The sequence below is a fragment of the Fusarium redolens genome (assembly GCF_020744475.1).
Source record: "Fusarium redolens strain MPI-CAGE-AT-0023 chromosome Unknown BKA55scaffold_6, whole genome shotgun sequence".
Classification (NCBI taxonomy): domain Eukaryota; kingdom Fungi; phylum Ascomycota; class Sordariomycetes; order Hypocreales; family Nectriaceae; genus Fusarium; species Fusarium redolens.
Window position 1 is genome coordinate 1702547 of NW_025763669.1, and position 24061 is coordinate 1726607.

A 24061-nucleotide genomic window follows, 5' to 3' on the forward strand; every position below is an offset into this window, starting at 1 on the left:
ATCATGCAGAGAAAGGGTCACGCTCTAACCCAAGTTCCGCAACAGAGATCCTTTCCTCTGAATCCCGCAAACTCATGAAGTCCCCCTCCTTCAACAGGCAGCCATCACAGGGAACGACCTGGTTACCCTGGCCTCCGGGGTGTCAGAAGACTCAAGACCTTACATCAGGGTGAGAAAATAAATTGGCCAAAGAGCCTGCTAACTTCACCATAAATTATCCAAATAGAGTCTAAATCTTTTTGTCGTTTACGACTTCAGTCCTTGGTTTTCTGCCACCTCCTAGACTGGTAAGTAGAGCGGTGATGGGCGCCTTCGTGGAAGTGTGACGGACCTCACATACCCGCCCAAGCTAAAAGACATATCATGCATAGAGATGGATAAGAGAGGACCGATGCTACCGATGCTAGACCCGGGAAGGTAGAATTTATCGGGCACACGCGGACGGGCCGTAGAGGGGAAGATGGAGATGGTATGCTTAGACCTATTATGCTTACTCCATATCGAATGGGCACCTGGTTTGGTAGATTTTGTCTGTGAGTCAAGATCATATACCTCAATGATGGCCGTGACTTTTTATCAGAGATTTCTGTCTGCATAGAAATGAGGAGCCCTTCAGGGATGTGAACGGAGGTGGCTGTATACGGGGATACAGAAAGACGAGGCCTCGATATGTATGTACCTTGTATGTGAAGGCCACCGCCAATTCGAATGTCCCTCCTCTGGGCTATGTACGTTATAAGCGTAGCGCAGACGCGGCAAGTCCACAATATCATTGTCGACTTGCATTTGAAGTGTGATATAGCGTATATACTACCGCCAATACGACAACAGCGGAGCATACAGTTCCGTTGTGATGCTGAGAGCAATCCGTCTTGTGAGTCAATTCCTGACTCGTCCAATCCTTCAAGTCGGCCGCATGAACTCGAGGGTTGCACTACAGTTCGCCCGACTAGAGAGCGGCCCAATAACGGCCAGAGGTGTCAAAGCAGTGCAGTGCAAGCCAGAGGCAGAACATCACGGCAGATGCGAGGCAAGGCGATGCGATGTGCGATGAGCTTAGACCTTGCATGATCCATAGATTTCAATGTGCTGCTGAGGCCACGAGAGTCGACAAATCTGGTGTCCAGACCGTGCAAGAAATGACACTGCTGTTGCGTCCTTGCATGGCTGAAATGCAAGTGGTTGAGGTGAGATGTGGTTGACGACTGCTGGTGATTGGCTGGGCTGCAGCGTGACGAGAGGTTGAATCTAGCGGTGCCACAAGCCAATGACAACGTTGGAATAGACGCTCTACGGGGGTCGCTCTTTGGGTCTGTTTAGCGGTAACGGGCTTCTGATTGGCGCAGTGTTTCTCCCCGCTCTGGACGGGCTGTCTGCCTTCTGGGGCTGCTTCTAAATATCGCAGCATTGAGCATGGGTTGGGCTCCACTATTGATGCACGCACTTTCTTGATCCACACTTTGCTTAACCGCCCACGCTTGTCCCGGGAGGGAAGAGGGAACGGTTCAATTGTGACGGGCCGAGTGATAGACAATGACATGAACTCGGCATTTCCTTGTCTGCAGTTCATGATTGGTTGCTTTTGTAATTGAAGAGTCCTTGTTTCTTGTGCATTTGTGTGTGTGTGTATGTGTAATTCGTAATTCTCAAGGCAACAGATGTTATTGACGTCCATCACAATTATCAATCCACATGGTGATGAATATTGGATCCATGCAAAATGGCTGTGGCCGCTATACACGGCCGTTCCTTATAAACAGGACCAACACCCGCCTCCAAAGCCTCTCTTCTTCTTTTTTTTCCTCTTCTTCTTCAGCAAGTCCTTTTCAATCGTAAATCCTGTTTTTGTTCTTGGGTCTCCTACCCTTCCCCCTTTGTGTTTTCGTTTGTTCACCGTGGAGCCGGTCTCTACTACTATCATTCTAATTTTCGTTGTCTCTAATCAAAGATATCCATCAACTCCAAAGCTTACTCAATAAGTTGCCGGCCAGCTTAGAGACATCAACTTTTTAACGACTATTCTGTTTGTTTTCGCTCATCGCCCCTGTTATAATCGTCTAATTACAGAAATCACGGATTTCACTTGCTCGCGCCAACTATCAAACCAATATTGCACTGATCAACTTTTCATTTTTCGCATCATCGACTCGCCAAACAACTCAAGCACATAATTGAATTAAATCAAAGCAAAATGTCGGCTGTTCAACTTTCTTTCTCTCTCCGCGTCTCCTCTGGCGTCAAGACTGTCCATCTTCTCGGCTCTTGGGACGGTTACGTCGGTCAGCTCCCTCTCTCCAAGGATAAGTCTTCCTCCAAGTCCGGCTCCTGGAAGGGCACCTTTCGATTCCAGAACTCAACTCTCGAGGCTGGCCAAAGATACTGGTACTACTACATCATCGATGGTTACCATGTTGCCCACAACCCCAGCGTCACCTCAACCATCGAGCCCACCACTGGCCGTGAGCTGAACGTTCTCGACGTTCCCACCGACTCTCACAAGTCTTCCTCCCATCGCTCTTCATCTTCCAAGTCCTCCTCAAAGTCGTCTTCCTCTTCCAAGTCCTCCTCCAAGTCATCGTCGCACAAGTCTTCCTCCAGCAGCAAGAGCTCTTCTCACTCCTCCAAGGACAAGGAGTCGCGATCCTCGCGATCCTCACGCCACAGCTCTAAGCTCTCAGTTGACATCCCCAAGGGCCGCCCCCTGTCAATCTCCCAGATTCAGGCCCCCAAGCCCATGTCTCCCCATGCGACCAAGCACATCTTGGATGCTTCCTACTACGACAACGAGGAACTTGAGGAGCTTGCCGACCGCTTCGGCAGCGCCAACATCGAGGACGAGTTCATCACTGACTTCAGCACATCGCCAATCTCCTCCAGTGGTTCTTCTCTGTCCTACCGCTCCGACAGCTCCTCACCCAACTCGTCCCTCTCTGGCTACAGCACTCCCGGATCCGACGTCAGCTCTTGCACTTGCGAGCGTTATGGTATCACTCGCAAGGGCGAGCGTGTCAAGCTCGACTGCGGCGGATCTCGCTGTGGCTACGATGACGATAGTGATTCCATCTGCTCTAGTGGCAGTGAAGATGAGTACGAGTATGAAGCCTCCGTCTCGCGCACCAGCTCTCGCCGCCACGGCGTGGTCGCATAAACGAGCCAGTGCATGGAGGGCTCTGTGGCAACAGGTTGAGAGAACCTCTAGCCGTTCATTCTTTAAATCGGGCATCCCCTGGCAGCACACTAGCGCCGGGATGACTCGACCTATGTTGTTGTGGTAATATCAACAATCATTTTCCTGTCCCGACCTGCGTCACGTTATCAGACGTGGGTGGTACGCCGAGCTGGTCTCGTTCGTTCCACCGCGCCGATGCGTTGATCGTCAGCTAGGTCGATGCTGCGGCCGTTCGGCGCAGTCCTCTTGTGGCTGCGCAGGCGTATTTCTTCTTCCTCACTCTGTTGGTTCTTGAGTGAGCTGGGAGGTCTCGAAAGAGGCTGCCCCAGAAGCAACAATGTCAACGCATGAGAATCTCATCTGTCCTGATGATGGGATCCCGTCTCTTGCAGACAATCTCTGGATGTGGTTCAAGGCCTGGCGATTGATGAAGGTCTAGACTAGCCATTACGAAGTATGAGGTGGATGATGAAGGACAGTCATGAGCAACGATTTGATGAATGAAATAGCTTAGCTGTCTAGGATAGATGACGATTGAATCTATTCATGAAACGAGATAAAACCTCCGCTAAGCAATAGAGTAACGTGACGCATATATCATCTTGGTGAAGTTACAGCTATCGATTTCGGTCTTTCGGTTCAATGTTACTCCCCACCATATTCTTTCTCCAACCAACCTATCTCAGTACCTTGTCTAGGGCGTTGTATACAATACTACCTGAGGTAAGTATCTTATAAGGAAACCTTCCGGAGGCGGGGATCCAATCCTATGGCGGGGTAACTCCCTATCATCGATTGGACATCCATGCATCGCCCAGCTGTACCTAGTATCACAAACTCATTTTCACCGTACTTGTAACGTCTTTTCTACATACAACATTATATTGATTTCTCTGGTTAATGTAATACCAGGCCTGAGGTCACTAGTGATTAGTCTCAAGTTCAATTGATTGCGTGTCAGTTTCTTCCTCAATCACACTCCACCCCACTCCTTCGTTCATTCGCCGAGCTTCAGTTAACACCGGTCCAATTTCAAGTCTAGCATCACCCAACTGCAAATATGTCCGACAAGCAAATCATACTCCCCATCATTGACTCCCATATTCACCTCTACCCAGCGTCCGAAACCGACTCCCTCGCTTGGTACACCCCCGATGGTCCTCTTGCCGGCCAACGTTCTCTTGAAGAATACCGCGAAGCTACCTCTTCGGCACCGTCCCTCCTAGGCTTCGTCTTTGTCGAAACAGACCGCAAGAACGATATTGAAGCTGGCGCAGCCGATGGCACTGGCTGGGAGCAGCCTCTAGCTGAGGTCTCATGGCTCAAGCGTGTTGCGCTTGGTCAACCGCGCGAAGGTGAGGGCCACACTCCCGAGGACGCAAAGTTGTGCCTGGGTATCGTGCCCTGGGCGCCACTGCCCAGCGGTCCTAAGGTTCTAGAGCGCTACCTTGACCGAGTAAGAGAGGAGGCCGGTGATGCTTGGCCTAAGATCAAGGGGTTTCGCTACTTGCTACAGGACAAGCCTCATGGCACCATGCTGGACGATAAATTCATCGAGGGCGTCAAGCTTCTTGGTCGACGAGGATTCGCCTTCGATGTTGGTATTGATCAGCATCGACGTGGAAAGAAGCAGCTCGATGAGGTGATCGAGTTCGTTGACCGTGTTCACGATGGTGTTCCCGAGGAGGAGAAGGTCACCCTAGTGTTAAGTTCGTTGCAGCCCTTTTCCTTCCCCTACTTCATTCCAATAACGTCTCTTCAGACCACCTCTGCAAACCCGACTTCAGCATCTACAACCTTACATCAGACCCCAGCTTCCACGCCTGGCGCACTGCCGTCTACACCCTCAGCAAAGACTCTCAAGTCTATATGAAGCTCTCCGGTGGCTTCTCCGAGATGCCCGACTCCCTACGAAACCAGGACCCCAACCATATCTTCGAGGCTACCCTGGGTTGGCTCGGTATCGTCCTCGCCACCTTTGGCCCCAGCCGTATCATGTTTGGGAGCGATTGGCCTGTCTGCACTGTCAACACCGAGAATGCCTGGCCTAGATGGCGCAGCATCGTTGAACGCATGTGTTGGATGGCTACACTGAGTGATGAAGAGCGCGCAATGATCTTTGGCGGTACTGCCAAGAAGGCTTATGGCCTCTGAGCCGAGGAACGGCATTATCAGGGCAAATAGTGTATATATATTTGGGAATGGAACAGACTGCGACAATGGCATATGAAGAAATGGGGTCGACATGAGCTGATATCCAATGATGAAAGCCTAGAGAAGGCTTCTTTAGTCGAGATACATGAGTATAAATAAACGAGAAGTTCTCATAATAAGATAACCATAACCTTTAATGTGAACGGATCTTGTGATTCACCATAGGCGACTTATATCCGGCCTTTTGATAGAAGCTCCATATCTCAGGAAGAAGAAGAAAAGAAATCAACTATGTTCGAGAATTATTCCAATCTACAACTAACATCCATTGTAAAATGCAACTCCGGGCGCCCATGACCATCAGTCGTAGAAAACGTCAATAAACAATGCCACGCCAGGCTCTAGAGTGAGCTCACAGCATTCTCTGAGCATATGCCACGCAGAAAAACAGGGTCCAGTCATACAGTTTTGTGTGTCATTAGTTGTTGCGTTCATCTGCCCTTTTGAGGCTCATTGCGTTTATCCCCGTCCAATATCACTCTGCTCCACGTCCTCGGTAGTTGCCCATCTTTTCGATCGAGCTCATAATGCCGCTACGGGCCATACCGCCTGGACGAGGCAAGCCACCTCCGCTCTTTGTTCGTTCGTGAGGTGCTCGGAGGCCCGAACCTGGCGCGCGAAGTCCAGAAGCACGACTAACACTGCTTCTAAAGTGATCTGCGCTTCGCTTAGGTGTCTTAGTCTCAGGCTCTCGGTCATGTTGTCTCTCATGAGGGTAACGAGACGCAGAAGGAGGTTGTTGAGGTTGTTGCTGTGGCTGAGGCTTTGGTGTCTGCGCAACAAAGCTCTGCATGCTCATCATCTCCTCTGCGAGTTGCACAAGCTCTCCCTTCTCTACGCGCTCCTTCTCTAGCATACTGCGCAGTGACTCATTGTCGAGCTGTACTGTATGGACAACTGCCTCAAGTCGTTGGATATCGGCGTTCAACTCCTTGATTGTTGCGCTGTCCCGGATTGCTTGGGCCTTGCGCTCATCAGCCTCAATGCTGTCGGGCTCAACTTTGGTCATTGTTGTATCTCGGCCGACGCGGAGACGTTCGTTCTCCTCGGCAAGTTCCCCAATCTTGCTTTCAAGCTCATGGACACGCTTCTCCCACCGAGTCTCGTATGACTTCTTGAGAGCAGTGACCTTGGATTCGTGCTTGCTCTTATAAAGAGCATGAAGCTCACGAGCCACTCGCTCGACTGCAATCTCAACTTCGTGATTGGTGTCGTTTGGGCTCTTGGGCTTTTCGGGCGACGACTTGTCGGTGTCTTTCCCGGCACGCATACCCGCCATTTTGCTCTCCGCCTCTTGATGCAACATCTCGGCTGCCTCACGTCGCTTCTCACTCTCTTCCAACTTCTGTTCGAGCTCTTCCTGTTCTCTTTGGCTCTCCACAATTTCTTCCTTGACCGTCCGTAAGACATTTTCCATCTCACGACCTCGGTTCTCCCAACCCTCTTTCTCAGCAGTAAGTTGCTCCTTGATAGAGCGTTCTTCACGAAGCTGCTCCTGGGACTCACCCACTCGCTTCTCTGCATCACCAACTGCGGCCTTTAGCGATTGCACTTCGGCCTCCTTACCACTCAATGAAGCTTTGAGTGAGCTGATTTCTGATAGAAAGTTTGACTTAAGAGACTCAAGTTCTCTCGCGGTGATGCTGGGAACGCTTCGAGGTGTAGGCATAGGGGGGATATCAAAGTCGATGAGGTTGGCAAATCCGCTACGAGAAGGCGTCGCAGTCACATTAGGTGCTGTGCGAGATGGAGAAAGCCCGCCCCTGGACGGTGACTTCTGAGGTGATTTCTGGGGGAAACGCAGCTGCTCTGTAAAGTCCAGAAGATTCGTTGTGTTCCCTGAGTCGTGTCTTGGTCTGGCTCGCGACGTTCGTGATGGCGAGGGATCAGCTCGTGTGTTTGCCCGAGGCGTGAGACCACCCATTTCGGACAGCTTGGTGGGAGTTTGACCGAGTTTGGCAAACATGGTCAGGTTGGGAACAGCTGAGAAGGTACTGAACGTACTGATCGCTGTATCATCAGGGCACACGGAATCGTCTACCTCCATTTCTGCAGGGGGGTCAACGTTGATGGCGCTAGTAGTGACGTCCATATCGTCTAGACCGTCCTCCAGGACGCTCTGCTCATCTTCAAAAATCTCAATTGCGCGCTTGAGGCCTTCATTTTGTCGCACCGCATCCTCCAGACTCATTGTGCTCTCTTGGGAGGCCGCGCGGGTTGTGTCGAGAGGATTGCTGATCTTAACAGGAAAACGCTTCTCAGGAGACACCTTTCTAGGGCTGCGAGCGTTGGGGCCCAGTCTATCTGTTGGTCTTCCGTCTCTCACCTCTCGCTGGTCGGCGAGGATCTTCAATGGTGACAGGGTCGCGCCAGAGAGGACCCGGGAGTGTCGTGATTTTGAGGGAGAATGGTTCTCCTGATCGGAAAGGGCAGTATCGTTGAGGGCAGACACGAAAGGGGATGATCCCTGAGAGGGTTGGCTCTGTGATTCTGAGGACGTGGAGACTGTTCGTACCTCGTAGGAGTTGTGCCGCTTAGCGGTTGCTGGTGTCTGGATATTGAGATTCGAATCTTGCGCCGGCGACAGTGGTGTTTCCATTGTGATGCACGCTGAAATCAAGGAAATGAGATAATCAAACAATTAATGTGTAGTCGCAGTTCTAGTCAGCAGAGGATATCGTTGACTTGGTGGTCTGGTTCAAGCCACCTTTTGAGTAGTGTTGCTTGTTGAGAAAGTCAAGTTCAACGGTCACACGCTAACATCAAGCATGTTTACTTTAGGTAGGCAGTTGACCCGACAACACCTAGCAGTGGATCTCTCACGTGATAATTATAATCATCATTCGACAACAAATGGTTCCCCAGGTAAGTACCAAGGCAAGGTACCTAAGGTAGTTAAAGGCACGACGGCATGGCATCCATTTCACTTGCCGTTGCTTGGTTACGTTATGCAATGATAATCTACCTTATCTAATAAAGCTATTACCAGACTGGATTGGAACGTACCCTAGGTCTCAGCTGCCTGTATACGTGTTTCATACCTACACTTGTCCTCACACTCACTTCATATCACTCATCGCCATGACACAGCTACACATGAATCTCGGCGCATATGATCCAACTCTCTAATTGTATCTATTCTCGAGAAGAAAAAAAAAACAGCTTTTATTGTTCCCTCATAATTCGTTACCTAATAAAGCAACACTTCCAAAAAAAACACACATTCTCTGTGCCCACGTTTTCTGGACCACAGTAAAACGCGAGCACAAAAGAAAAAGAAGTGAATAAATGAGAAATGTAAGATCGTAATTCGTAATTCAGAGCCTTTCCCAGGGTTTCCCTTCGACGTCTTGACTTTCCAACATTTTGGCCTGCCAAGACATCTCAGTAAACAAGGGTCCACTCCAAACTCATCATTCCCGCCTGGGCTCATCACAGGCAGTACTGTCCCATACCATGCGATCATATCGCATTTAGGAGTTAATCATCGAAAGGAAAAACCTTGCTGCGGTGACTCTTTCCAGAAATTAAGCCTCTATGCAGACAGAGACTCATTACTCATGTATATCCGTGACAGAGCATGCTAGGTTAACAAAACATCGGAAGTCGTGTCGTGAACTCGTCGCCATCGTCTTTGGAATCAAGGGCTTTCCGATGAGGGACACTCCAGTGCCCAACAAAGAAGGGGGAAAAAGGAAATTTCTTTTAAAGAAAAAGGAAAGTGAAAGAATGTGTCATCATATCCCTGAAATGTCGGAGATGAGACGTCTCATAATTTTCGCTTGCACTGTCAAATGAGTGCACATGGAAGATGCCACTGTTCCTTGCAAAATGTTGACAACCAAATACCGGGTGTCATTTGTCGGCCGTGAAAACTAACCGAAAGATTGTTGTCTTCGAGGAGCGTTGATGGCAGAGGGAGGTCGAGCACCGGCATCGTACACCGGGGCAGAAGGATACGAAGGAGATGCAGCAACAGTGGATGCAGGTCGAGCCAGGTTGTCATAAGCAGGAGCAGGGGCATAGGTGGGAGAGGTGCCGATGCTGGAATGAGGACGGTTCATGGCGTCATACTGGGGAGCAGGGACACTCGTCTCCATGGTCTTGTGTCGCTTCAGGTCGAAGTTGTTCAAGTGATCATGTACATTTGGGCCTGGTCGTGGCGTTTCCGCCTCGTCATCTCGTCGTTTGTATGGGCTCATGCCATTCATGACACCGGGCTGACCATACCCGTTGTGCAGGGTGTAAAATCCGCCGGGAGAAACCATGCTGTCATTCGATGTCACGGTTTTGCGCCGCTTTACTTCGAAGTTGCCTGCAGAATCATGTCCATTGGGGCTTGATCGGTGAATATCATCGTCCTCATCTCGACCTCGCTTAAGCATACCTCCATCCCCATTAGCAAGAGGCTGATGATGAACATTCGGTAGAGGCTGAGCATATGCATTCGGCAGACCAGGCATGCTACCAGGCATATTGTTCATGGTGTCGTGTGCATTATGCGCTGACCTGTGAGCCTCATCGTCTTCATCTCTGCCTCGCTTGAGCATATCTCCTCCATTCTGCATATGAGGCTGATGCACATTCGCAAGGGGAGGCTGCTGTGGGTATCCATTAGACATTGCATGCATGTTACTCATAGGATCATGTCCATTAGAGACTGGTCGGTGCAGATCTTCTTCTTCTTCTCGCCCTCGTTTAAGCATACCACCTCCATTTGGCATGGGGGGCTGTGAACCATTGGTGAGAGGCTGGGGAGTGCTTGTGAGAGACTGAGGACCGTTTGCAAGGGACTGAGGAACGTATCCTCCGGTTGGCAAACCAGGCATCATTGGGTGATGCTGTCCAATTGAAGGCAAAGCATTGGGAGCAGCTGGTCTCTGACCACCGAGTCCTTCGTGCTTTCGGCGCTCAGCAGCTGCCATGACCTGGCTGGTCCGGTTCGAGTTCGACGGATGATAAAGGAGTGCCCCTATGTTATGGACAAACAAGGGAAACAGGAGCTCTGTAATCTTCTCCTTGTTCGCAAAGTCTAGTGCACGGTCGTAAGGGATCCTTGGCCATGGTCAGTAAACACATCCAGCAATGGGTCTACGTATCCAACACATGAGGGTACTTACCAGACACCTTTCAAGTGCATGGGACCAATCTTGACAACATGGCGAACCTTTTCGCTTTTTAAGATGCCGTCCCTTCGACCTCGAGTCATGCCAGCAACGTTTAATAGTTTCGTGCCGTTAATCATGTGGTTATCTGTATTTGAAGTTAGCTGCTGTATAGAGCGCTTAGGGGCATCAATTCTGACCTTCTCTCCGCGCTACACAGATACCTCTAGCTTCCACCTGGAAGCAGAGGCTGCCTTCGTCTTCCCACAGAGTAGCCGTAACTCTGGGCTTCATACCGGGGGGGTTATGCTGGCCAGTTGTGTCGAAAGCGCCATTATTACTACTGTTGCTGTAACTTGGCTGCTGCATTGCTCCTTGGTTGCTGAGCGCTGAAGGTACTGGCAGTACATTCTGGGGCGCGGGCATAGGAGTGGAGACCGCGGTAGTTGGAGCACCATTTGTAGAATAACCATAGCCGTACTGTGGTGTCGAATAATGAGGTGAATAATACATGTCTGGCTGGGGATGGCCTTGGTTCATCGCGGAGGTGTTGTTGTTATTTTCAATGGGGGGTGAGGGGATGCGGCTGGTCTCAACGGTCGAGATACGGCGGTTAAGCACTCTGGTAGAGAGATATGGAGGTATGGCTGGCGTAACGTTAATATGGCAGCACAATTGCGAGGAGGAAGCAGTCGAGGAAGGATGACTGCAAACTCAAGGAAGAGGAGGTGGACGGCAAAAGGGAAAGAGACCGGCAAGGAAAAAAGAGAGAGAGAGAGAGAGAAAAGAAATAGAAAGAGAAAAGGAAAAGGAAAAAATCCCGAGAAGGTCAGGATCTTGGTGGTGAGAGGCAGAATGAAGAGAAGGAACAGAGGAGGCAGGTGAGGTACGTACCTCAACTTGCTTGATCAATGGCTGTGGTAGAGGTACCCTCAGTACCCTCAGGGCCTTGAGCAATACCCGCCCCTCAGGCAGGTAGGTCGGGACGGGGGGCAGAGAGGATGGGGAGTGCACTTTGGTGAGGAGTGTGAGGGAGTGTGGAGCATCAGAATCAGAATCAGAATTCATCCTTGGTGAGAAGGGAAGGGAAGGGTGTGGCAGATATCCACCACAGATCCAATCCTATCAAGGGCAAAGAGGGGTTAATCCTTAGTTTAGTTAGTCTAGTTCAAGAGTTAACGAGAGGCAGGAGAAGACCACCATCCATAGACGAAGTCCAAGAAAACCGTTTCCAGTGACCAGGCGAGATACGGAGAATGATAAAGGGTATTCCAAGATCAAGAAAGATTATTTCTCATGCAAAAGCTTTGAAAGGCCTGAATTGTATTGTTCATCTGACGAAATCATGTTCAACGGTCTGCGACACTAAAGAGAACGACCATGCAGTATGCACACGCACCCAATATGAGTCTATTTGGGGTGCAGTGGACCTCTTGCATGTTCTCCTGGTACCTTGAACTTCGCGATTTGTCTGCATGGCACAGAATTACTAAGGTTGACAAAGTCCAAAGCGATAAAGAAAAAGACACCTAATTTCTAAGGCTGATACCCCTCGCAATTCTCTGTGGGTAGCATATCTATCGTCTTTTGACTTTCGAATTACCGGCACCCAATATGGTCAACAATGAATTGTCTGAAAAATGAATTTGAAAACCCTTCTCACCGTACGAGCCGACATCGCCCTTGATTCTTCCAGGTGTGTGCTGGCGTGGATCATGAAATAGACTAAACTGTCTTTGGCCTGACGATGCACGGTACGATACCCACTGTGTTGTGCTTGGTTCAAACTGAGACTCAGTACCTGGGTACCTGGTGTCCTCTGGACTGAAGGTTTTTTATATCTCGTCTTTCCATAAAAAGTAGTCAGATATGGCCGAGTTGCATCGGGTTATTCTTTGGATATTCCTTCTCCTTCACCTCATGGTCTAGAGGTATCCAAAGAAATATACAGACAGTCCCTCCGCTTGTCGGACGCGCACTGGGCACTCTCCTGTCAACGCACAACAGAACCAGGGACCATCAAGCTCGCAACCTGCACACAAACTCGGTGGATGAAGGACTCTCTGTAGGGCGTTGTTAAAAGCCAAAGAGCGCTCCTAGCAACTTTGGTGGGTGGTGCGAGGGGTGCGGCTACAGGGGCTGAGGAAATCCCTTGGGGTGTAGCCAGAACAGCGTAGCACCAGGCCACCTCAAAGTGCGTTGGGCGGAGGAGAGAGTTGATCATGGGGGGCTCCCTCTGAGCGGTTGTTCGTACAGTTACCGACTCCTCAAGGTATCGCGCGACTGCAACTAGTACTGGGGTTTTTCCCTGAGCAGAGTGATCGGTCACCCAGAATCCCAGTGGCTACAGGAGGCCACGGGGCCGGCAGGGCTACCCAGGCCACAGCGTGCAAGGATAAAGGATCCCGGGGGGAGAACAGACGGGAGCGATGCTTGGTGTCATTAACCCCTGGCAGTCAAACTCCGCTTACTCGCGCCAGCAGTTACTGTGCACCCACAGTGCACCTCAGCACCCGCTTGATGCGACAGGAAAAGCCCGCACACAGCGTTGAATCAAGATCCAACTTGAGACCGGCAGAAAGTCATAACATACCATACTCAAATTAACCATTGGGCGATGCCCTGATCATCAATATCTTTGAAGTTGCGTCTGAGATACCTGGGTTCAACTTGCCAATTCACCTACGACTCAAGTCACCTCGATCATAAGTTGTTCTTCAACAGTGAGATTGACTACATAGATCACATTACAAGGATCAAGTGATAATTGAAATGCTGAGGCTCCCTGGGTATCTTCTCTCATACCGGACCTTGTTGTCATCCATTTCACTCAATCACATCAATCCATGGTTAGACACTCGGCCTGTATACACAATCGAGGTAATACCAGCCAGGTTCTTTAACTGCAAGCATTCTCTGGATATCTCCGACAGGCCTTCACGGATATTAGGAATTACGGTAATTAGCCCTTGTTTCATCAATAATTCTTTCAGACTGTAAACGACTGTTATCATAGCGGCCAAGAAAATAAATAAATAAAATGCATTGAGTTTATCTAATGTTGTCCGCGGCTGCGCTGTATCGCGTCAGTTTGTTGTGGGCTGGGCTTTTCTTATTTGTCTATCTGGTTGTGTTATTGCTTTCCTGTAGCCGTGTCGTGTCAGTGTCGTGTTATGTGCTAGCAGTGTGTCTTTGTTATTGTGTGCTCTTGTCGCTTTAACGCCATTCGTCGGCTTTCAAATCTTGGTTGACTTCTTTCGCGCTCTCCTTCCTTCTAGCTCTTAGTTGCGGCACAGCACTGTGCAAACTGCCTCTACTGTACCCGAGTACTTTGCTCAACCCATGTGAATGTACGGGCTGTATTGCGCTTGAGTTCCTAGAGCTCTTCAACAAGGCCCGCCCAATCAGAGACTTCGAACACGAACTAGAAGAGACCTAGACCAAAGGAAGGGAGAGGATAATGGCATCAGAGTTTGGGCTTCCAGATTCTCGGCGCTTCTGATCTTCTGCTTTCTTACCCCCAATTGATCGATCTGAAGGTAACTGCTTAATCGTAGTTCTCAACGGTGCGCCAAACCACTACGGGACCGTTACTTTGGGTTCCCTGTATTGCGTCAAATGCCGGAACAGCTTGTGCACCACTATTTCTGTGCAACTACCAACAACTCGTATTGAGAAAAGTTGAGAAACCAAACGCGATCAAAGGCCTTTCCATAGTGCCGAGAATTCAACAATGGGGGCGTCATGCAGACTAGGAGCGGAAAGGCTGTGCACTCTCACTAACTTCTGACTACGGGATTCGCTTGCGCAGGAACGGCCACCGATGATGAAGGGAAAGGTCTTAAACAGAAACTCATCAAGTTGAGTTCCTATTAGAGGCTCAATGGCTTTGGTTCGGCCCGAGATAATTGGTCTACTGTTGTCAATGCTCATGCTCTGCCAACCTCCTCCCAACCCTGACTGAGCAAGCGGTGTTTGTTAATGACGGGACTGAGCGAAATATGCAGTTGCTCAAGCCCAAGCCCACGCCCGTTCGTGCGGAGGTCCGTCAATGGCCCAGCAAGTTCATCAAGGCTCATGGCCCATGTTGCCATAATCGCATGGGTCGCCGCCGCTCTCCGAACAGCCCGGATTTCCCCTCTTTGACTGGGATGTTGGAACAAGCATCCGCTGCTGGCGCGTACTGAGTTTGATTCGTTGGTAAGGCATATATGTGGAATTTCCGTCGTCTCTGTTCTGCATAGCTGAATGAGAAATCATGTTCATCAAGTTATCTTCCTCGTGGCTGGGTTTCATGACCCACCACCAATGATGGATATCTTACACACAAGAAAACGACGAAGGGCCCAGACGAGCACAGTGCAGAATTACCAGCGGGGTCTTTCATTCATAAGAGCTTCTATCTACTAGTCCTGACCCATGGCCGAACGTCCTCGGGTCTGTGAGTTAAGCTGTGGCGGTCTCGATGAGCCACTTGCTAGGTATCATGTCTCACTTGAAATCAGTTTGTCTCTGCTGCTGTTACCTCTCCCTTGAGAAGGACTCGGCAACAAGGTAGCCTCCCGCGAGGATCATTGACGCTCAGACAAAGAACAAGCTCGCTCTGGGCCCAGAATTTTCCGCCTTTTGTTGAGCCTTTGACAATTGACCCGCTGCTTCAGCTTGATACAAAGTTTCGATGGTCTTTCTCATAATGTCCACTCCATTACCAAAACTCGGGGCGCCGGGTCAGCCACCCGGTTTCCCAAGGCATGTGACTTTTCTCTTCAGTAGTTTGTACATCCTGTCCTCTCTTTCAGTAGAGACGTTGATGTTTGCTTTCTTGGCTCCAACTCTTTGCATTTATCAAGCTTTTAAATACGATGCCACCGCCTGGCAGCCTCTCACGTCAACTATTCTTACGTATGACCATCGCGGGCCGGGCACAGAGGCATTGGCACTTCTGTTCAACTGCCTTTGACCCATCCATTGTGCCTAGCGAATATCTCAAAATTTAACACAAAAGGTCAAGAGTCTTGCTCGGGGTATTAATCCAACTGGCAAACTCTAAAACTATCAACAATATATTGTTCAGTACCCCAAAAGTACCTACTGTATCATACCGAGGCACTGATGAAGGGTTTGACCAGTTAATGCTTGGCTTGACACCATTTTGACCAGGGTGGTGCATCTGTGGGCGGGGATCTCTTAGTGAAAAGGCAAGTTTTATTCATGGTTCTTCCTCGGAGCGGCGCTATTTTCCGACCACGATGTTCGTGATCGTGGAGATGAAAACCAGATATCTGATAAAACTGCTCTAGAAACGAACAGCCTCGAAATATGCAAACTTAGCGAGTCTGTGGTGTAGATCTTATGCTGCCCACTAAGCCAACACTACTGTATGTGTGTCGGTCCTTACGCACCGTTGACCGGGACCTTATGCAAGACGTACAACAAGCTCGTGCAACCAGGGCCAGTGTGACAGGGCCAGGCTGCCACTCCCTCTTAAGGTGCATATCGATACATACATAAAGAAGCTGGTCCTGGAAGATGTGCATAAGTGGATGTATGATATTATTCGATGCATATGATTCACATAATGCCACGAGGCTGAACCATGGAAACGCCATCCCTTGTCTTGGCTTTCGGTTTTTTGGTTTTTTTGGGGGGGTTTTTTTTTTTGAAGTTATCTTGATGACGATAGAGAATACGTGGAGAAGACCAACATCCAACCCAAACCCTAAGGAGACTGAATGAACCTCCATAGCATCCCTCCCCACTCACAATAGACCCTGTTACTGACTAAAACAAGTTTCCGCAAACCTCGGCCAAGGCATCGTCATATGCCCGTCGCGCCCATTGCATCTACATTGCACGTAAATTTTGTTGTTCGAAAGGTATCTCGGCCGCACATGCTTAAGCTTCTGACGATGAATCACTACCTGCCTCATATGGCAAATGGCGCAGGTGTTCGGCGTTTTTATTCGATCCCTCCAATAAAGGATAACTGAGGCGTGTGACGAAATCTACCTCCAATCAACCACGACACCCTGAGATCCAGCCTCAGCTGGTTTTTCAGCCCTAAAATTCCATTATGAGAGCGCTGTGTTTACGTGGGTGTCTCGCCAAAAAAGCTAGCTCTCGTTTTTTTTTTTTTTTTTTTTTTTTTGGCTTGATCCTTCGGGAATCCAACATATCTGGTGGAGAATGTCAGTTGGCATTGGTGAGTGATAGAGGGCACACATAACGTACATACAAAGGTAATGTAAAACGTCGGCTGTATTTCTAGAAGCTTGCTATAAGCAACGGCACATGTCTCTTCTGTTGCACCACGCACTGAGGCGCCTAATGTACACACGGGTAGTGAGCGTACTGCAGCCTCATGCAAGATTTCCGCCGAGACCACGATGGGATATCATCGGTTCCTGCAGCCGAGAGAAAGGAGGAGGCTGGGTAAGAGGCTAACACGGGTGATGACGGACCCTAAAGACGACAATGGGCCTGAGGTAGATCAACGTCGCAGGTTATTCCTTGTCACAAAGATCCATTCGTACCAAGCAGGCGAGGCTGGGATTTGGCGCCAATTAAGTGACTCAGTGGCAAAGGAACTCAATTCAATACGCACGATCCTGGCCGATCTAAAAGGAAACTTTTCGAGGGGCTATGAGATAACAACGATTATCTCCTGGGGTTGGACTAAACTTTAGGCATGTTGCCTCAAGATACATAGCTGGGACAATGCTTAGGGTTGATGCAGGTACCATGAGATGCATATTGAGAACAACTTAGAATAGAGATCGGTTCGAACATGAGACGCAAACTCGGGTCTCGAGCCGCTATTGATGTGGTTTCACATCAGGGATTTAATATTGAAAGACCTATGGTCGGGGATCGATGTACAATCTAGCAGACGACCTTACCCTTGCGCTGGCAGTGTTGGACACGTGCATATTTGACTGAAAATTACTTTTTCTGTTCCGCTTCCTCTCAGTCAAGTAGCACAGGCTTCAGGAAGTGCACTTGAAAAGAAAAGAAAAAAAGGCAAGAAGCAAGAAAGAAGGAAAAATTCGTCCTCCTTACTAAACATTCTGCCTTGGTCTCTCCGATCAAATTGTCGAGACTCGCAACTTCCATTGTACCCAGACGGTTCTCCTTCCCCATCCTTCCTTCCTTCCTTTCTTTCTTTCTTTCTTTCCTCGAGTCTCGAACCGAGGGACGTCAACATCCGAGCACATCAACCGGGAAGGAACAAACGGCGCACCGTGGCAGGCATTTGCGATCAAAGTACCGATACTTCCGTCAACCTTACCCCAAAAAGAATGGAACCCTCGATCTCTTCCCGCTTCTAGTCTCCACCATCATCATTGCCAACCGTTATAGTCGCAGATTCAATCCGCCTCATCTATCAAACGAGGAAGAGACAAAACATGTGGTTGTTGTCTCTTTCCTATGAGGACAATCCTCACGCCCTGATCGAAAGTCAATGATCAACCATGATCCTCAAAGATATCTACCCCTCTGCAAGCAAAGTCTCCAAGTCAAGGATGTACTCTGCATGCTGGCTTTCAGCCGTTGCTTGAGCTAGCAGGGATGTGGAGCAAGACCGTTTTTTCTACAGAGACGCCAGAGAAATTGTGGTCGCTGATATCAATTTATTGATTCGCTAGCTTTCTACCGTCGTTCTGCTGTGTCTTTACTATCTTCGAGCGAGTTGTCGCCATCGCTCTCGGTCTGAACGTCAATCATATCGGCTATGTCCTATCTCCATCCAACAAAGTTGAACAGACGACTGGTCCGTCAATTCAACTGGCCGCCGTATTTGCATACTGGAGACCCTGACAGCTGGCCTCCCCCGACTGGCTACCCCACGTTGCCCAGCACGTTTCAATGGAGGACACATGTCCAGCCACACACAGCATGGCCCGAGTCTTTCAAGAAGACGTCCTCAATCTATTCTTGATACGGAATGCTTGTCTCACATACCATAGTGTTCTGAGCACGCGTTGGGCGGGTTGAGACAGGCCATAGTTCAGAAATAATCTCAATTCAGCAACCCCAATCTTTACTACGACACCTGGCATTCGATCAGTCAGCCCAACCTCTCACGTATTCCATTCTGTGATCAATCGATAGGCATCAATAACCCCGCACTGATTGGGGCTTTTCCCTGGATATGTCGTGGTTTAGCTGCCGGGCATGTCCGTGAAGCTATTTGTCGCTAATGATACTCTGACAGCACATGGGAATGCAGTTTTGCTTTTTCTTAACTTCATCGTACCATTTCCTTATGTCTGATCCACTGGTATACACCCGCTCCCTCAACATACTCCGTCAGAATTGGACCTGAGGCAAGCAATAAGTCTAGCACAGAGGACAATGGCCAAGATCCTCAATACTACTACGAGGTCATCAACCATTCAGGCACTCACTCATATTCTAACCGATCTTGAGACAGGCTTCAACACATGGATGTCAACTACGTACCGCATTGCTGACTTGATTCGGATCCATATCAGCCAATCTCAGCACTAGCCATACGATCCCTGAGGCACTCAGTCGATATCCAACACATTGCTTCCACGCCTGTCCATGTCACTGCAACTACAGGGTTCCTATCTTTTAACCATTCAATAACATCCACTATACTACATAACCCTGACAACTCTTTGTATGCTCTTCGAAACCTCGAAGAGACATCTGCTTCGTTGAATGCCCATAGGGTGCATATGGTCAGCCAAGAGTGTAACGCAGGGTCGAAAGAAGGCGGACGAAAAGGTCAACTTTTTGAAAGTATCATCTAACGCTCTGGTACCATGATCAAAGTGTCGTGACTTGGTAACTTGTTGTTTGACTTTGCAAAGCAACACGTGATGTGACCAGAGTTACTGTTTCGAGGACTTGATCGACATATGTGTTCAAAAACCACATGCCCCGACCGTGACCTGGCAGCCCTGGCCACGACCCTCCGATAAACAGTCCGGATGCGAAATAATTCATTGTTATTCTGGTTGCCGGAACTCGGAATTCACCTTGCCTTCGGTGCAAGTCGTCGCTGTGTGGTGGTTGATGATGCTCCCCATCATCATCCGTGTCCTCACAATATCCAAGAAGGGCTTGGTCTGCTTTGCATATCATTGAACCTGGCCTCCCAGAAGCTTCAGTCCCTGCAGCCGCCCTTGCTCCCGGTCGACAAGGGTGGCATGGTGGACATGCTGGCTTGAGCACTCGCATGTTCTGCACAGCGGCTATGTAGCTGCATGTCTAAAATTTGACCAATTACAACTGCAGCATCATCGGGAAGAACAAGCATGGGTCCCTGTTGGGGCGTTTCAAAACCACCAGCCGTCCTTAGGCCCGCCTGTGAGCCTTTTGAGTCTAAGCGGCCATGGACTGGACTGCTCCATGATGCCGTGGGGGGAGCCCAGTCGCCAAGACTAAACCAGCGAGTTGAGTCGCCACGTTTACCTTCTAGAGCCTTAGGGCGTCCACTACCTGGCACACCGGTGCCCGTTAGTCAGTCCTTGGTGGGGGATCCTGACTCTAGTCTACCCGTTCGTCGTGCTGTCAGATGCAGATTGATCAAAGCACAGTAGGAAAAGGACCAAGAGCTACACCTTGGGGCCTGTTGAGTGCTGACAAAAATGCCCCACCGAGTTTGGCCATGTTGAAGACTCAGGCGATTTTCGGTTCTCAGGCTAGCCTCCGGCCGAGAAACAATGTTGGGAGCATTCAAGTTCTTGGAGGAGGCAGGACAATTCCCTGAGACCCAACGCTTGCAGTTCCATGCTGTCTCCAAAGCGGTGATTCGACTACTGAGATAGCAATTGCAATGCTACAAGCCATGTACGACGAGTGTCAAGCTTCTCTTGTGGCCTACTAGGAAGCCATGATGGCATTTCGTTCTGGCCCAGTCACTATATCTCAATCCAATGAAAGCTCACCACGTCTCTGGCACACCACCCACCGCCGCCGCCAGCAACCCCAACGACCAGGACGCAACCTCGATAGACTCCGAGGTCATCAGATGAAGCTTCTCAGATTACTTGTCTAGCTTGTGTCCGTATCTTCTCAGTCGTTGTCTCTCGTCGGGTCGCTGGACGTGCGAATTTGACTACATTGCACATTGTGCAAGACCTGTAACCAATTCCTTGCCACAGTCCGGGAATAATCCATTGTGAACTAAACATGTAAAATGAAGTTCCGTGGTATGGTGAGGAACGGCTTGCCTTCAATCACCAGAGTACGGCGTAGGCTCTGGTGCTTTGAACAACTCCGGGATGTTTTGCCCAGTGGCATGGATGCTTACCCCGGCCTCCGGAGTTCGGGGCTTTGTCCACATACTGCCGCTGCGTTCTTAATCCCCAGATGCGATCTGGCAGCGCTTAGTGCGCTCCTGTAACTCTGCCTTGTAGCCGACCCTGTTGAGAGATCTGACCTATGCTGCATACGCACCAAATTTCATGCTGCGAGTTCTCCATCATGTTGATGGAGTAGTAGGTAGCAGTCTTTCCAGGGACTGTGGACTCTATCGTGTATCGTATCAAAACCATGTTTAAAGAGCCTTGAAGTGCCGTCGGTTTTTCGCGCCCCGATAGAGGCTTTTTAGAGCCTAGTGCTACCCTCACCGCTATTCTCTGACCCAATTGTACCTTTCAGTGTGAGATGTACTGAATTCTAAAGCAACACCCTTTGTGGTGACCTTGGGCGTCAGTCAACAGGGGTGGCCTTCTCATGATAACGGCACGACTTGGTTGCCAGCTCACTTCGGGCTCCACCAGGCCATAACCAAACAGATCTCGAGGGGAGCCAAGCCATGATAGCATCGTTCCCTGTCAGCATCATGCTGGTTGGAGCTTGACGGGTAGGTAGCATGTACTCCGCATCTGCTAGTGGTAGTCCACAAGGGCCTCAGTGAAAAGCAGACAGAAAGAGGCTTGTGTGACACAGGCTGTCCTCATCGAGATATTGCAGGATCGCATCATGATCATGGCTACGTGGGAAAGGTGCCACGGTTTGGATAGAAGGAAGGTCTCAGCCTCAGTGGACCACCTGGGAGCGATTCAATGCGATTCTGTATCTCGATAACGGGGAAACATTACATTGTGCCTAGTGCTTTCAAGTGCACTTTGTGAAGTGATATTGATATTATCGCGTTTCCATGTGCTGCCCACTACGTTAGCCTTCCCGCACATCACATCACGCAGCGGGGTGTTGAAGGGGCTGGGGGACATGTCTATCCACCTGCCAGCTAATGTACGGTACGGGAAGCCTTCATGCATGCACGTACGCGTGCATGCAGACCGGGCGACTGTGGTGTTAATTCGTAATGTACGAATATGTGTTTCAACAGATCACGAAAGGTCTCTGGCAAGCCATAGGGCATGACCTATCTGCTAGGGACACATGGAGGTCGGACCTCATGGGCTGAGGTGGCTGAAAAGTCGGGATGTCATAGCTCCTGACTTTGGTGGCCAAAGTCCTCAACGATGGGTTCTGGCGAAAGGGCCCCCGATCTGAGCAGTATATCTACAGAAGCACGTAATTAATTAAGAGAACAAGGACTTGATGAAGCAGATGGCCGCATCTCGTCGTGTGTATGCATCTGCTGGGGCCGCCATGTCAGTCACTGTCAGTCAACGAAAAGGGACGAAAGTGGAAGTGAGGAGGATGGATTCACAGTACTCCTGGTCAAAGATGCTGTTACCCGCCATGCCCACGGTATGCAAACTCTCAGGCAAGCCAAGGATATAGTACTGATGTACTGTACAGATACCTCTGTGCAATACGGCAGATTATGATATCTCTATTCTTTCGGAGAGGGGTGCTGCAGGTATGTTATGCATACTGTACTGTATGTACAGATGATTGGAGGTGGTGCTTGAAATGCTGGTCTGGATTATTGGTGGCAAATGCTTTCGGTTGTTGAGCAAGGAAACGATGGTTTTGGTGAACGCCTCACCTCGTCTTGGGTTGTATCGAGTTCCTACGATCCTGGTCGAGCCGTCAAGCGATCATTTCTTTCTGCTTCGTTTTCTCCGAATCGATGAGGAGTTTGAAGGTTGAGCCTTGGGGGCCAAGAAGGAGGAGGGGGCTAGGTAATCTAACCACTTTACGAAGGGGGAGGAAAGAGGAATTGGGCGGCCCAGGACCATGACATGACATGACATGACATTACATTACATGGTATGAGCTGGAGTTGCTGGTGCCTGTAGAGGCAAACTCGGCGAGACAAGACGGGCCGTTCACCAGGGGGATGTTCGAAGCCGAGTTGCAAGAGGAACGGGCCTTTCGGACAAGGATCGATGTGATGGAGTTGAGGGTGGCAGGGATACCTCAGATGTGTTGTGTGATTGACATGGCACCGACTGGTCCAGGCAATTCGTGTATCATGACAATGTATATTAGGTCTAGGCGCAAGGGTCAAAGGATGGTCAGAGGGCGACTGCGAGAGATTGAAGAGCTGAGGAGGGACTTGAACGGGATCGCCGCATGTCAGATACAGGCCTCAGCCCGACCCTCAGCCTTGCATGACACACATACATTAAGATGATAGATGAGAGTTGAGGTGACTTATCTAACTTAGGTACCTAGGTTGAGGTGGGCGCGCGGCTCTACCCGCCCGCAGCAGCGCGTGAGACAGGTTGCAAGCCGCGGATGCATTCTATGTCATGTAATGCCATGCCCTGCCATGCCATGCCATATCCTGCTACTTTTGCCTGCTGGGGGTTTTGGGTTTGGTTAATCAACATATCCTACCGCAGCAAACTATTGACCGTTTCATGTATATGACCTACTAGGTTCACCGTACACAGCACTAGTCGAACATGTACATTTAAGTATCCTAGGAGAAACTACCTTACAGGCACACCGATGCCCGTAATATTATATAGATCCAATGCACATCATGTTTGCAGCGGGCCTTTGCTTTGTTTTGCATTGGCATTCTCCTTCACCCAATAAGAGGACTGTGTAAATCCCCAGCCTATGGTCTTTGCTCTGCCCTTCGGAACCGGGTGATGGGAAGGAAAGAAAAGTATATACCCTGCTGTGTTAATTGAAGCTTTGATGATGGTGACAGGCTATTTTCATTCCGGTTTCCCTAATTTTACCCTCCAAATTCGACCATGACATGGCATATGGAATTGTACTTGGTACCTTGGTGTCTGGAGATTGTCAAGGCAATCAGTACACCCGAGTTGGAATCAAATCGGATTGAATAGCATGGTATAATAAAACACACCGGTTGAAGGACTTATGCGAACGACAAGGATAATAGTTTGGCCCACCCTTCAATGTAAATGTCTTGATGTTTCGATACCTTAACCAATGTGATGGTGATAGTGATGGTATACTAAAATCTAGGGTAAGCGCTTTAATCAGACTCATGTGACTACGCGTAGACGTGGTTGATATTTGGCCGCAAGCGCCAAAGCCAAAAGCGGAAACAAGACACAACGGCAAGAAAATGACGGCAAACACACTCCCACAAGGCAAAGAATGCTTCATCATCAACGCTCATTCAAAACTGGAATTGACGATGTTAAACCCCAACCAACCATAACCCTCCGTCATAAGCCCAAAAGTATAATATAAA

At 49.5% G+C, this 24061-nt stretch overlaps 5 protein-coding genes across 5 annotated transcripts; 3 read left to right on the top strand and 2 right to left on the bottom strand.

Moving 5' to 3' along the window:
• Positions 1 to 2191: 2191 nt before the first annotated feature.
• BKA55DRAFT_538040 (uncharacterized protein) lies at positions 2192 to 3148 on the top strand (the record flags this gene model as incomplete). The annotated part of the gene is made up of 1 exon (XM_046189992.1): positions 2192 to 3148. The coding sequence occupies one exon, from the start codon at positions 2192 to 2194 to the stop codon at positions 3146 to 3148; it is 957 nt and encodes a 318-aa protein (XP_046051222.1).
• Positions 3149 to 4229: 1081 nt separating this feature from the next.
• On the top strand, positions 4230 to 5323 carry BKA55DRAFT_592902 (uncharacterized protein; the record flags this gene model as incomplete). Its single annotated transcript, XM_046195464.1, has 2 exons — positions 4230 to 4878; positions 4977 to 5323. The coding sequence occupies 2 exons, from the start codon at positions 4230 to 4232 to the stop codon at positions 5321 to 5323; spliced, it is 996 nt and encodes a 331-aa protein (XP_046051223.1).
• Positions 5324 to 5490: 167 nt separating this feature from the next.
• Positions 5491 to 8164, bottom strand: BKA55DRAFT_564668 (uncharacterized protein). The gene is made up of 2 exons (XM_046192504.1): positions 7899 to 8164; positions 5491 to 7850 (listed from the first exon to the last, which is right to left on the bottom strand). Exons 1-2 carry the CDS (start codon positions 7980 to 7982, stop codon positions 5859 to 5861), a joined length of 2076 nt encoding a protein of 691 aa, XP_046051224.1. The 5' UTR covers positions 7983 to 8164; the 3' UTR covers positions 5491 to 5858.
• Positions 8165 to 9258: 1094 nt separating this feature from the next.
• On the bottom strand, positions 9259 to 11028 carry BKA55DRAFT_507963 (transcription factor; the record flags this gene model as incomplete). The annotated part of the gene is made up of 3 exons (XM_046187379.1): positions 9259 to 10438; positions 10504 to 10636; positions 10689 to 11028. The coding sequence occupies 3 exons, from the start codon at positions 11026 to 11028 to the stop codon at positions 9259 to 9261; spliced, it is 1653 nt and encodes a 550-aa protein (XP_046051225.1).
• An 11055-nt stretch (positions 11029 to 22083) lies between these two features.
• BKA55DRAFT_538044 (uncharacterized protein) lies at positions 22084 to 23017 on the top strand (the record flags this gene model as incomplete). Its single annotated transcript, XM_046189993.1, has 3 exons — positions 22084 to 22185; positions 22237 to 22297; positions 22680 to 23017. 3 exons carry the CDS (start codon positions 22084 to 22086, stop codon positions 23015 to 23017), a joined length of 501 nt encoding a protein of 166 aa, XP_046051226.1.
• Positions 23018 to 24061: the final 1044 nt, after the last annotated feature.